Raw genomic sequence first — 14,035 nt, forward strand, 5'->3', positions numbered from 1 at the left:
GAAGAAAAAGGATAAGCAATTTAGTTTGTACTTTTAAAAGGACATTAGAAAAGGCAACATTGCCAAAATAATGCAAATGTGAACACTGGACCTAGCACATACAAACAGTAAAGGGCACGGACACTTGGGATGTCAGAGGTGAGACAGCTGAAGTAACAGTCACTATGGACAGCTGAAAAATCCTACCACTGATGATAGTAAAATATAACCAGGCCCTTTATCAAAGCAAGAGTTTCTCTGCCCTGTCAACATATTCTAAACTTATTTTAATTAGGCTTTGCCACAAAAGTTAAACTCTCCATATTTTACTGAAAGTAAAATAGTCATACCAGTTGTGTATCATAATGACAGACTGGACACAAAAGGGTATAAGAAAGCTGGAAAAAAATCAATGGCAAATTTTGTTTGCAAGTAGAATCAACAGGATATCACACTGAGCAACTGTGGCTAAGGCAAAAAGTGAATTTTAACAGAAACACAAAACTTACATAGACAATTTGGACATGGTCATTGCTTTGTATGAATGTGACATTCACCTTCTAGCCAAGTTAAATAGGCAGCTGGACTAGATGACCAATAGTCCCTTCCAACTATTCTATTCTAAATGAATATTCACTGCTGTCTTTTTCAACAGGCTTTTTAGATTGGTTGATACCCCAAGCCTGTCAATCTTTAAGAAATATTTAGCAATGTACTTAACAATATGCTTTAACTGTTAATCAGCCCTGAACTAGTCAGGCAGTTGGACTACATGGTCATTGTAGGTTCCTCCCGACTGAAAATACTCTATTGTGCTCTGTTCTACTCGAAAACTTTGAGAAGCTGGATATATTCAACTCAATCCTAAAGCTGAATTTAAACAATGAACTCTTATATGCCAAGGACAGTCATTTACATAAAGTTTTGTAAAAAAGAAGAGGTGAGTTTGGCATTATTTTTTATACAATAAAACAAGCCATTCAGAAAAGCAGACTCTAAATGTGTCAAAAGAACAGAACAGAATTAAGGTTTCCCAAGTCACAGGACAGAAACACCTGTACAGGATCATCCTTCCTCACCTATGTGTGATACTTACCTGTGTGGCCTTTCTCACTGAAAAACTGCAACACTCTTTGTGAGAAACAGAACAGTTGCTAATGCAAAACAAGCATTTCAAGGAGTTTTAAGACCATCATTAGTGCAATAAACGTTTTAACTATTTTGAAAAAGAAAAACTTTGTCTGACTCTATGCTCAGTTTTGCTTCAACATGCTTTCTGTGTTACAAGAAACAGACAACTCCATTCCATTTAAAACCCAACACCGGGGATTATAAATCAGGTCTCACAGTGGGAACACACTGTTCCACAAATGCTTCAGATATTTTTGTTCACCATTTTCTTACCTCCATCTCCTTCTTCCTCTCCTTCATTTAAGACAATAATGCAGATATGTTTAGTCAGCTGACGTGTGTTGGAGAACTTCCGATTGCATTTCCTACATTCCAAGCTGCCTGGTGAGACTTCAGACAGTTCTGGGCTCTCTTCTGTTCCAGGGGGAGTTTCTTCGCTTGGAACAGGGTTGTTTTCTGTCACATCTTCATCCACACAGAACTTCTTAGTAGACCCTTTAGGTCTGCCCCTTTTCCTCTTCGCTACAAGAAGCTCTAGAGAAGAAAGTTGAAGGAAGCTATAATTAAATTCTACAGCTAATTAGCTAATATCCCTCTAATTTTTGAAAAACAGGTACACGAAATGAAGTTTGAGAGACTCTATCCCGAAAGCTTAAAAAAAGGTTAGCTTCATACAAATTTATTTCAAGTAGTGGTACTTGTTGGCATTTCTAGTGGCTGCAAAGCAATAATGTTTGTGTTATTGAGATCAGCAGATGTCAAAGTGCCACAGTTTTACATAAATTACACTGCAAGAGCTCTTCTAGACTGTTGTGTAAGTGTAGCAGCACATGTATTCTACAAAGTTGTTTTATTGTGTTCTGACACTCTACAAAAAGCCTGTTAATTTAAATCAGAAATTATTTGTCTTGAGATGCAATCAGAGAAAAATAATTCATATTTTAAAAGCAAAAGTTTATTGTCCATTTAATATATTGAACAATTACTCCCTAATATTTCCTGTGGTTTTTTATTGTTAGCACTTTCTATGCAAAAGCTGGCAAAAAAAATTGTTGGTCACAAATAAATTCCAGAGGTCATGCAAAAAATGTTTCTTTAATTAAAATCAGAAGTCATTCACAACTCCTAATATAATTTTACATTTCCATATTTCTGTAGAGGAAATATTGATTAAATCGACAAGATGCAGTGCACAGAAGTGCCTGACAATATAAACTGTATTTCCTGCTTAACATTTCTCTTATCACTGCTGTAGAATCACAGATTCTGACAAATTGAGATTGGTAGTGTAAAAGTCTGAAAAATCACAAAAAGAAAGAATATTAAAAAAAGAAACAAAATAAACCACAAATAATTTTCAAGTCCAGGTGCTAAAAGACCTTATTGAATTGGCTGATTTAGAGCATATGGAAAAATAAATGACCCCAAGGCACCTTAAGGGAGGATGACGTAGGAGAACAGGAGGTGGGAGCAGCATCTTATTCATAATCTGTTGAGCATTTCCCTAAGTATACCAGGCAAGCAAAACCCCACATTCAGAGACTTGAGTTAATCATGTAATTACTATCAATGAAAAAGAAAGCATTCTGTCTTCTTATAGGAATGATTGAGTACCTGTCTGCTTAAATAAATGTAATAAAAACACCAAAACCCTCACTATGAATAGAAAAAAAAACCAACCCTTTCCCCATAAGTTTTTGCAACTCTCCATCAGTGCCCTGAACTTTTGTGCTACTCCGCAAAAGTAGTTTGTCAATTATCAGCCAAAAAGAAAAGGGTGATTTCAGTGTTCTCAAAACTTCTCTTTGCTACCATTCATGTTATTTTGATATCCATTGATCACAGTAACCAGTATTTGGTGCCTGGAGTTGAAGAAATTAACATAAAATTAAAACAAGCCAACAAACAATAATTATCTTCACGTCAACCTGACAAAAGGTCACACTTTGCTAATGTATCCAACATGAGGAAAACAGATGTGGGTACTGCTCAGGTTGCTGTAAAATAATTATATCCCATGACTGGAAGAGTGAATGCAACTACCATATTCTCTGTGTATGATATTCCTTTCATTCTTTTACAATGCAATCATCAGACTACCCAACAAAAGAAATGAAGAAAAACCAGGTCAAAGACATGGTTCTTCCTGACCATTTTAATGTAAACTTCATGAAAAACAGAGCAGCACTTTAACATTGAGACAGAAATTGAAACAAAATCTTGCATGCAGGTGGAAATGTGAAAAGTACTACTTCAGAAGGCCAGTGGTAGATCCTCTGCTATGGCTTACAAAAATTGCAGTTCTTATCACTGTAACTACTAATGGTGTGGCAAATATATAAAGGATGTGCAAATTTTACAAATGTTTGTAAATGTGCCCACCAGTAGAAGAATTTACAGCAGTTCCCAAACATTTAAGTGGGTTTGGTGGCAAGTGCAAGGCAGCAACAAACACAGGAACAGGGGGGCTCATACGGGCCACTGATACACATCACCAGAACTTCTGAGGCTTATCACAGTCCTTTCTTTTCCCTGCTCCTTGGTTTCCTCTTTCCAGGATAAAATATATCACAAGATACTTTGAGCTAGCCAGAATTAAATTTTTAATGATGCACATGACCATAAATTCCAGGTGCCTCTCTATCCAGCTTGGCCCCAGTGAGTCCTTAACACTGCATTATATAATTCCAGCTCAAAGCACCACCTAAGATTAACAACACACAGTAATTTAATAGTAGCACATTGTCATTCATCTGCCAGCATATAACCAAGTTAATCAAACATCACTTGCTAGAAAAAAGAATCTGCTTAACTGTTAAAAATAAAGCAGTGTATTAAATAAATAATGAAAAAAAGCCTAACGCTTATTTCAAGGATGCTTACTCAGAAATAGAAGCCTTAAATTGGTCATTAAAAAGATTTTAAAGTAAGATCCTGTTCCCTCAAGAACAAATTAGTTGTTTCTGGGGATTTTACACTCATTACAGACTCACTGACACCAAACTTTATGCTGACTGGTATTGGATGAGCAATGGCAATATTCAGGGAAGACATTCTGTGCTGTGCTGTATAATTATGTACTCAAAGACATAAAAAAGGCACTTCAAAAAGAAAATAATGAAATAAACTATATGTCTATTTTTGTACTGTTCCTTCATAGGAATTATTCACATAAGCTTCTCCAAATCAATCTATTTAATACAATAACTTCGTCAGAAGTCACAAGTGCAGGTGTTCACTTAAATATCCTGAGCAAATCTTAGCAGGTCAATGCATTATGCAACATCATGAGCCCTTCCTCAGATGTCAGTGTAAAAAGCTTATTCATCACAACAGTATTCAGAATCTTCTGCACAAGGTGTCATACAAATACATCTCATCCACAGCATTATCCTGTTACTGTTCTGTCTCTGTATCACAGCACCCAGAACATAGAACATCTCTTATCCCTCGAGTCAGTGTCTGCTCTGGTTGTGTCCTGTGTTCAAGCAAGGATGAGGCTGATGCACATGCCATGGTTTTAAGTGACTTTAATCAGACAAACTCCTCGGAGGAAATTATGATACGCAGACTGTAGCTTTCTTCAAGGTTTCATAACTGACAGAGCATGTATCCCATAATGCAGATATAGCCTAAACCAAACAGTGATCCATCAGGAAATGGATCATTAAGGAACATTATGAATAGATTAAGCCAGGGCCATTGATGCTGTCCCCCAAATCTTCGCCAATCTGACTAACTAGAAGCAAAAAAAGAGGAGAGTTTTCAGAAGCACTTTGAAGGAAATGGAGATCATCATGAAAAGTTATGAAAGGAAGCCCTACAGAAAACTGGAGTGTGAGTGACTACAGTTCCCAGTAAATACCTGTCATTTCCCAAGCAAAGATGTCACACTCCAGCGCTGGACAAAATGTGACCTATGCACTGTTGTGTAACAGCAACATCTGCCTGGTACCCTTGGTCCCACTTAATAACAAAATTCTAACACCGTCCTACCAAAATGTTTAGGACAAATCAACTCTAAATAGATCACGACTTAACAATGGGAAAGTGGCATGACTAAACAAAATCCAGCACAGAGCACTGTCAATAAAGTAACATTAGAGTAATAAACACAGATTACTTGCCTAGCACTTTACTTGTCCACAGTACTTAAAAAAACATTAATTTATTACTCGGGCAGAACAAAGAGTTCCATTAGCAACTCAGCATTCACTCATCTATACCAACTGTGGAATAGCTACAGCATTTACCAATACTTGAAAGAGACACTGGGCTTTCGAAAGACAAAAAGATGTTCATCTATTAGTCACCAAGTACTAAAAGGAAATTGTAATTTCTAAGACTGTCATTCATCAATTATTTCTCCTTTCAGTGTCAATACTGAATTACTACAGAGTGGTTCACTGACAAAAAATTGTACACTATAAACTTTTTAGCTGCTGCAGATTCCATAACAGGAGGGAAAAATTAACGCCTTGAAAGAACTCTTCCTAATTCCTATATTCAACTGTAGAAAACCCTACTTTTTTTAAACAGAACATAGAAAATAATTGAATGGGACTTCAGAACCCTCTTCTCCAATCAATCTGTGTGATGGGAAAGGAGAATTGCTGAAGTATGCCTAGAATACAATTTGAAATCTATGTGAAAGTAATCTACCTTGATATCCTCACTGACAGCAGATGGAAAAGAGTTGGGCTACATAATCTGAAAAAGGTGGCACCACATGAGTATATCAGATAAATAAAAGTATTCACCAAGAATAATCAGAAAGGTAACTTAACATATGAATGTTATATTTTACATAATTAGATTTGTAAAGTTATTTTCTTAAAACCTATATATGTCTAATTTCTGTTGCTTCAGATCATAATGGCAATTACAAGCTATTATCATAAATATCCAGTGCATGCTGAAGACATACAATACAGAAAGTCAGATAGTCCTGACACAAATGCAAAGAGAAGTTTACAGGAGAGTCTTTTTACTAAAAGAAGTAAGAATATGTTACAAAGCACCACCAGTCTCGCTGCGCTCAAAAACACTATTTAGTGAAGGGATAACAGGAAACAAAGATGTAAAAATGGAAGATGCATTCTGCATGCTAGAGGAACTCATTCTGTGCAATTCAAATAAAATTAGAATTGCATTTTGAAACCTGATTTGAAATTTATTCATCATCTCCCGAGGCACTGGTAATTTTGGGAATTGTGTGAAATAATCATCTGGTGTGAATCTTCCTCACCAACCGAGGACATAGCAGCTATATGGAATACTGTATGACCATTATTAGAAATATGTTGATGAAGTTAATATAATTACTGAATTACTGCTGGTAAATAAGTGAAGAAAAATCACAGGCACATGTTAATGTTAAAAAAATTCTTTAAAGTATGATATTAGAGTGCTTTTGACTCATAAGCACACAGCTTTTTAAATCCAGAAATCATGACTAGAAAAATCCTAGTACTTGTGTTAAATAAGAGGTTTGCCTACAATATAAATCCATTACTCAGTAAGGGTATAAAAGAAGATATAATTATAAAGTCTGAATTATTTTTAATCTGTTGCTAATATTGCAAGGGATGGCAATTATAATCAGTTAAAAATGGAATGGAATGAATGTAACTTCTGACACTGCAGAGTAAAATTGTTCTGTATAAGTAATTCAACCTCTGACTACCAGACTGCTGTATTTATCACTGTTATAAATTATTAATTGTGCCACTTCCTTGTTGAAATAGAACTATTAATATTACCTGAATCACAACAAACAAGTCAGACAACTCAAGAAGCTCACCTAAGCCTCAAGACACACTCTCATCCATGGTGTCCTGGTTGCTTTCCACTGGTGTTACACAATCTTCCCACTGCTATTACACAGCTCAAATTAAAGCTGTAGGAAGTAGACTTTGCTGTACTTGACATTTAAAACTAATGAACCAATGTCATCATCCCCTCTTACATGTTGAGTTTATCCACATCTGTCATACGATCTATTCTGTGCTGAACGAAATTCAGGGTGGCAATTGTAGAGTGATTATTATAAAATCAAACTATGTAAATCATTCTATATACAATACAGAATCATCACACCACAGGTTTTATTAAAAAAGCAAGTAATACTGAAAATTACATTCCTCTCAACTTATGAATGTACCTTCTCCATCTCTGCCTGTGTTTGTGGGCAGTGTTAGAGGCTGGAGAGGAATAATGATGTCATCCACACTGGTTCCTTCTTCTGTGTGCTTCTCGGAGACATGAGACAATAGTTCGGACTGATTTGGTGAAAATAAGTTACAAAGCTTACACATGAAGATGGAATTGATCCCTGAAAAAACAAGTTTAAAAATAAGTAATTAATATTTTCAAATTTAAATTATTTGTGTTACCAGTAGTTATTGAGGTTTTGGTTACTTAATACACCTAACAGACAGTAACGAGGCAAAACAAAGAACGTTATATCATTAAATGAACACATTCACAATACATTCCAGAATGAATTAATTTAAGAAATGGATAAACTCCTACCCGGCTCATCACAGGGCTAAAAACTTCTTCTGGCTTAAATCTTAGAAATTTTCTAACAAGACCCAAAAGCAAGCAGGACAGATTAAGACCTATTCCTCCCTTCCAGCCTCAGACAATGTTACAATTTTATATATTTTCAAACACATGGTAGAATTACATAAGACATGAAGTCCTTGTCCAGGTTTGTTGTGTATCACATTAGTATAAATGCAAAATATTTTATCCTACAAAGCAGTTCTGAAATACAGTTGGGCTCCAAATCCTAATTTATGTTCACGGACCTCATTGTTACTTTTTATATACTTGACCTTTCTACTTACCTCACACCTAAGCAAGTCTAACTCTCTAATTACTTGTGTAGGTGCTGGAAACAAAAGAAGGGAGGCAAAATTAAATACCATGAAAGATAAAACTTCTTCACTATAGTAAAAAATAATTATATTTTTATTAAAAAAGTATGCTTTGATGTGTCATTTTTGCCCTAGAACATTACCACGGGCACAAATCTTGAGCTACAAATGTTAAGTGCGTGGTTTCAGGGGTCATTTTCCTTAGATGTGGCTCTGCCATAATGAAAGAGTGGAGAGGAAGGTCAAAACATCTGCAGTGCTGCCAACCACAAAGTGGTTCATCATATGACAGTCACAGTCATGTCATCACATCCTTCCTCCTCCAGGCATTTCACTTCAGAGTTGTACAAACACCACTTTTTTCTGCTTTTATCCTAATATGCTTGAAAAGTATCAGGCCTCATTTAGACCCATCTACATGAAGAAAAATGGGTAGGAATTGGAGGAAAATTTAAGAGGGGACAAAAATTGTGCTCTTATCAGAGCAAATATCAGCCTCTGAGGCAATATTAACATTCAACAATAACAAAACCATCTGGTATTTCATACACTTCGACATACAAATTCCATGAAAAGTTCCTATTGATTCAAAAAGAAAAATACTCAACAAACTAAAAACCTTCAAAGTAGCAGCAAACAACAAATTTCATTAAAACTCTCCTTGGACAATGCTTTAAACAGAAATTTGACACAACTTTTTAGGCAAAACTTTGGTTTTTCGTTTTTTTTTAAAATTCACAGGTACTTGAGGCGTGATATGAAAGCAAAGCCTTGGGAATGCAAGCAACAATAAAGGAGGATTAATATAATCTCAGCTAAAAAAAAAGCTCAAAAATTTTTGGCAGAGAAATTAAGAGGACTTTGTTCTTTCTAAAACCGCTGTTATTTCGTTTAATGATTTGATTTTTCAACAGTCCCTGCCCTGCTCCCTTCAGTGTCCAATGAAACCTACCAATAATGAGGAGCCAGTTTTAACAACATGCTTGTTCTCCCAGGACATGTATAAAGTCCTGCCCCAAAGACTGGTGTCAATTCCTACACTACCTACAGAAAATTAGGGCCATACACCCACTGAAACCAACCTGGAACAAGCAACACTATTTGAGGTACAAATCAAATCACAGATCAGATGAATAAGTACAGAAATAAAAGTGATATTTTGTGAACTTTGGGATGAATCCAGGGGTAAGAGAACAGGGGAGCTGTTTTTTGGGATCTATTTTCAAAACAATCCTAAGCAAAGATCACTACCCTATACAGCATTATTCCAATTCCATCATGACACATTAATTATACAGTCCCACCCAGTCAAGAAAAATCCTACTTTAAAGTCTCCTGAAATTTAAGAGCAGCGGAGATGTCTCTCTTTTACAGTTACTTGCACTTGAAATACACAAAAAGCACACCTCAAAACTCAAAGGCAGACTATGCCTTCATCTCTTTCAAAACATCTCTGAAAAACAACTCCAATGCTGCTCCTATTGTTTGACATACCCTCTGTGTTACACATAGGCAGCCATGTAAATGTACGGTACAGCGGGCGTGTTCTCAGGAGCTCGGTGGGGTTCCTTCTCAGCCTTTCTGCTGTCTCGGGCACACAGATATTTCTATTTTGATTGCAGCATGTTTTTAATGGAAATGTTCCTTTGAACTAGTTCTGCTCTAGTTAGCACCATTCTTTTTTTTTTTTCTTTTTTAAGTGAATGAAGCCTGTTTGTGATACAGTGGATGACAACTATTTTCTTTACATGCAAATGCACACAATAAAACCTATGAGCATTTACCTAAAGGTTTAACTGAAATGACTGAAAATTACTGAAATTCCACGTTTAGCTGCCACTTCTGTTTTGAGGTTTAATTTGTCACTTGTTTCTGCTTCCTGACATGCTGGTTGTTTTCCCTAGAAGCTCAGGCTCACTGCTCCTCCTTCAGCAGCTGTGATCGGTACTTGCACACCACCTTATCTCTCACTCCTCCCAGAGAGGACTTGGAGACGGGCAGAAGGGCAAGAAGAATCCCCAAGGGTCTCCGTGGTTGTTTAAAGTATCTGATTATCAAAACCATCAAACAGAAGTAAAGCTGGACCAACCCCAGAAGAGAACAGGAGGCAGAGGATGGTGTGTTAGTGAAGGTGCAGGGAGCACCAGCAGATCACACAGAAGATGTGTGTGCTTTGCTCAGAAGAGAGATGGAAACCAAACTGAGCAAAGAAACTATTTTAGCAAGAATGACTGGAAAAGGAGGTCAGAGAGCAGAGGATAAACTGTGCTGATCACCAGATTAAACAAGTATGGAATAAGGAAACAATAATTGATTAACCAGTTGCTAATTAGGTGGTGTAGCAATAAAGCAATGAATTATAGTCAATTAAGTGTAAAAATCAAATAAGGAGTAAGTTAATTAGCTATGCAGGGAATCAATGGCTAATTAGTGAATAATTTATTATGTAGGAAATCAACAGAGCAATTAATTAGGAAGCTATTAAGTATGCAGAGAAAGAAAGAAACAGTAATCAAGTATGCAGGTACACAAACATCAGGAATTTCAGCCAAAACCAATTTGGAACATTCCATTCACTAAACATGCTTTGTGGTAATTCATTATCTTCAGTTTGTCCATATAAACTATGCTAAACATAGTAATTTTCTTCTTAAATGGAAATGTGAAAAATGAAGCTATAACATAAGTGAAGCCATTTTTTTTTAATTCTTCCCAAAACCTCAGAATATTTCTTAATTAGTATTCTTTTTCCTTTACACTAGTCATGTCTGCAGCAAAGGAAGTTCAATAAATGGATTACTAAAAACAAACAGCAAGTTTCAGACTAGGAAGCAGATTCCCTGATTCCCAAACTCCTTCACAAAGAATAAAACAGTATCTGTCCTGTTCTGCTTTAAAGTTGGAGTGTGGAAGACAGAAGAGGGAAGAAAGAAGCACTTATCCTAGAAAAATCACTGAAAATAACAGTATTTAAGGGAATCAGGTTATATGTTACTGTCATATAAACTTTTAATCACTTTATGACAAAACTTAATCCAGAATGAATTTTAACTAATTAAAACCTTTCATTTTGCATAAAATGAAGGATCGAGGTTGGGTATTGTTTTATTTTTAATACCTATTTTCACAAGAAACACAGAGCAAGGAAATGAATTTGTATTTACATGCCCTAAATCGTTCTAATGTATCCAAAACTTTTCTGCTCTCCTTGAAATGTAGGCAACAGTTAAAAACTTCTGTAAATGCCTTTGAAGTTCTAGAGCTGTTAAAGGAACTAGAACTCCGTAGTTAAATATAAAAAAAAAAATTCACTGGATATCTGTTGGCCTTTGGAATAACAAATTTGATAGCACACATACTTATGCATTCCTAAAATACACAGTAACGAAGTTCAGAACATGAATAATCTCATATTTCCTTCCATAGAGCTGAAACAAACTTTGTTGTCTCATCAGCATCAAATCCTTATATACAAGAATTTTCTGCAATTAAAAATCTTATTCATCAGACTACAACTGGGTCTTGTTAGGTTTTTCTCTTTCTTTTTGCAGTTTCTGTTCAATTGTCAAGTGCAATAAAAAGTGGGCACAACTCTTCCAATAAAATTGTTGGTTTTGTTAAAGAACTCTTCACACACAAAAGTTGAGTATGTAAAATACTAAAGTTTAAGAACAATAAGACTTTCCTTGGTAGCTTTTTTAGGTAGAAGCATTGAAATTGTGAGATAACAGTTAATATGAAAGCAGCATGTAAAAAGCCAATAATTTGTGTTTAATACAAGAAACATTATTTCTTAGTAAGGAAATGGTTTGACCTGAACATAAAAGAAGAACATAAAAGAATGGGCTCATACAGTACAATTAATTAGGATATCCTATATAAGTGTGAAATATAATAAAAGTAATTACTTAGACATCAGACCTTACTCTTCTCTGAATGTTAGTTATTTTTCATTTTCAATGCCATTTCAAACATACAAAATTTTCAATCACATGTTAAGCTATTTTAGGTCTTCTTTCATCTGAATTTGGACTATTCTAAAGAGTAAGCACCGCATTTTAATTCACCAGTATAAGACAATTACTGAGGCAAAACCTGCAATACAGAACACATTCAATCAAAGAAAAGGAGCCCCTGACCATGGCTGTTCTAGTTTTAGATGCTGACTAAACGCAGAGTAATTTAATTATCATTAGTTAAATGGCACAAACATTTTTTACTTCAACACGAAGGAAGAAAGTTACAGCAATGTTGATACAGGATGCATTCCTGCAAAAACTAGAATGCTTCTGATCAAGAAATAATACAGTTTAAAATCTATATCTTTCCTGTGAGGGTGGTGAGTCACTTCACTGGCAAAGGTTGCCCAGAGAAGCTGTGGCTGCCCCATCCCTGGAAGTGTTCCAAGGCCAGGCTGGATGGGACTGTGAGCAGCCTTGTCTGGTGGAAGGTGTCCCTGTCCTTGACAGTGAGGTTGGAACTAGATGATTTTTAAGGTCCCCTCCAACCTAAACCCTATAGATTCTACGATCTATAGAATACAAATATAGTAGGACAGAGAGAATAAAGCACTAGTTAAGATGCTTAGGACATGAATTCACGACAGTGCTGTTGTGAGCAGAACTAAGCTGTCACTTCTGTACATACCCAAGAGAAAATTACAAGCTGAGAAATCAAAACAGAGGAGCACAGGCTTTACCAGCAGGAAATCTAAGGGAGTATGAAAATGTTTTTAAATTAAAGAGTGACAAGTCTTTAATAAGTCTTTTAAGTAGGTGACAGGTGCAAAAGACCACAAAGATGAAAGTGCAGAAGTAAAAATCATGAAGACTGTTTTCAAATGAAGGATGACATAGAAGTTATTATAATTTTAACAGGGATGAGCAAAACAATTTCTTTCATTTGGTTTTATAGCTGCTTTTAAAAGACAAATCTACATACTACTGCAATAATGCAATAAGCCTAATAAGGTGTCAAAATGGGAATGCCTGGCTGTAGACAAGGATTACTGACAGACACACATTCAAACAAGCTTCTGACAAACCCTGTTGTAATGCCTGTGGGTCACTACCACCTCAAAATACTGACGACAAAGTCAGATGTATTGTTTGTGAAGCAACACCGTCTGTTCGAAGCAGCTTAGGGTCAAATCTGATTAACAGGCGACTTTAACAAGTAACAGAATTCCTGAGGAATTTAAATGCAATGCACAGAAAAGCACAGTGTCAGGACTACACATGAGCAACGATCTGACCATGAGGGTACCAATGACCGTGACACTGCAGGGGATAAAAGGTTACAAAGGCAGAAAAACCATATAATGTAGGCTTTAATTAGTCTTATGCAGAGTGGTTAAATGTCAGGCCAGGGCCAGGACGCCAAGATTAAATATTTAGACACTATTAATGACTGTTTTGCCCAGCATGCAGCCAGGGAAACCACATGAGGAGACAGTTTTTGACTTTATCAGAAGTAAAACACAAGACCCCTTTCAAAGTGACACTACTTGAGAGTTACTCTGTAGCCCTGATTAAAGTAGTACTCAAAAATCCTCTTAAGAGTGATAAAGAGCCAAATGTTTGTGTTTCACTTCAACAATGTGAACTATAAAAAGATAAAAAGCATCTTTAACAAAACAAACCACAAAAAGACTAAAAAGGTTCCAAGATGAGCTAAATCCTTGAAAGCAGCATGAGGGCTATTTAAAAGCATCATAATTGATGCTAATCATCAAAGAAGATTTTAGAAAGGGGAAGGAAAAACCCAGCACAACTAAACAGGAGTGAAAGAAAGCTTTAGTAGAAGTTTTGTCAAAGGAGAAAAACAAAAGAAGATTGTAAATTGCATCAAATTTAATGTAAAAACACAATAAAATTACCCTTATTGACCTGCCTTACTAACTTGAAAAATAAAAAGCAGAATGCAGCAACAGTTTGAGAACATCTCAATAGTAACAGGCCTGCCCAAGAGCCTGTGCAGTGAAAAGTAATCTGTGCAGGAAAAAGACCCTTCAAAGAAGGTGAGCCCATAGCAAAACAAGC

The 14,035-nt window shown here is 35.9% G+C and overlaps 1 protein-coding gene across 4 annotated transcripts in view; it reads right to left on the reverse strand.

The window, feature by feature from the left end:
* ZFAT (zinc finger and AT-hook domain containing) overlaps positions 1–14,035 on the reverse strand; it is a 127,028-nt gene that overhangs the window by 64,535 nt on the left and 48,458 nt on the right. For 3 of the 4 annotated variants that reach the window (XM_027684561.1, XM_027684563.1, XM_027684560.1), the window contains 2 exons: positions 7,274–7,444; positions 1,384–1,644 (listed from right to left, as the gene is read on the reverse strand). In XM_027684561.1, coding sequence (XP_027540362.1) covers positions 1,384–1,644; positions 7,274–7,427 — 415 coding nt within the window. In that variant the 5' untranslated portion in view covers positions 7,428–7,444. Of the gene's footprint in view, positions 1–1,383; positions 1,645–7,273; positions 7,445–7,964; positions 9,560–14,035 lie in introns of those variants that run through there. The other variant, XM_027684562.1, reaches the window with a different exon arrangement.

Source organism: Neopelma chrysocephalum, unplaced genomic scaffold (assembly GCF_003984885.1).
Source record: "Neopelma chrysocephalum unplaced genomic scaffold, ASM398488v2 Primary Assembly neopelma1_66, whole genome shotgun sequence".
Taxonomy (NCBI): domain Eukaryota; kingdom Metazoa; phylum Chordata; class Aves; order Passeriformes; family Pipridae; genus Neopelma; species Neopelma chrysocephalum.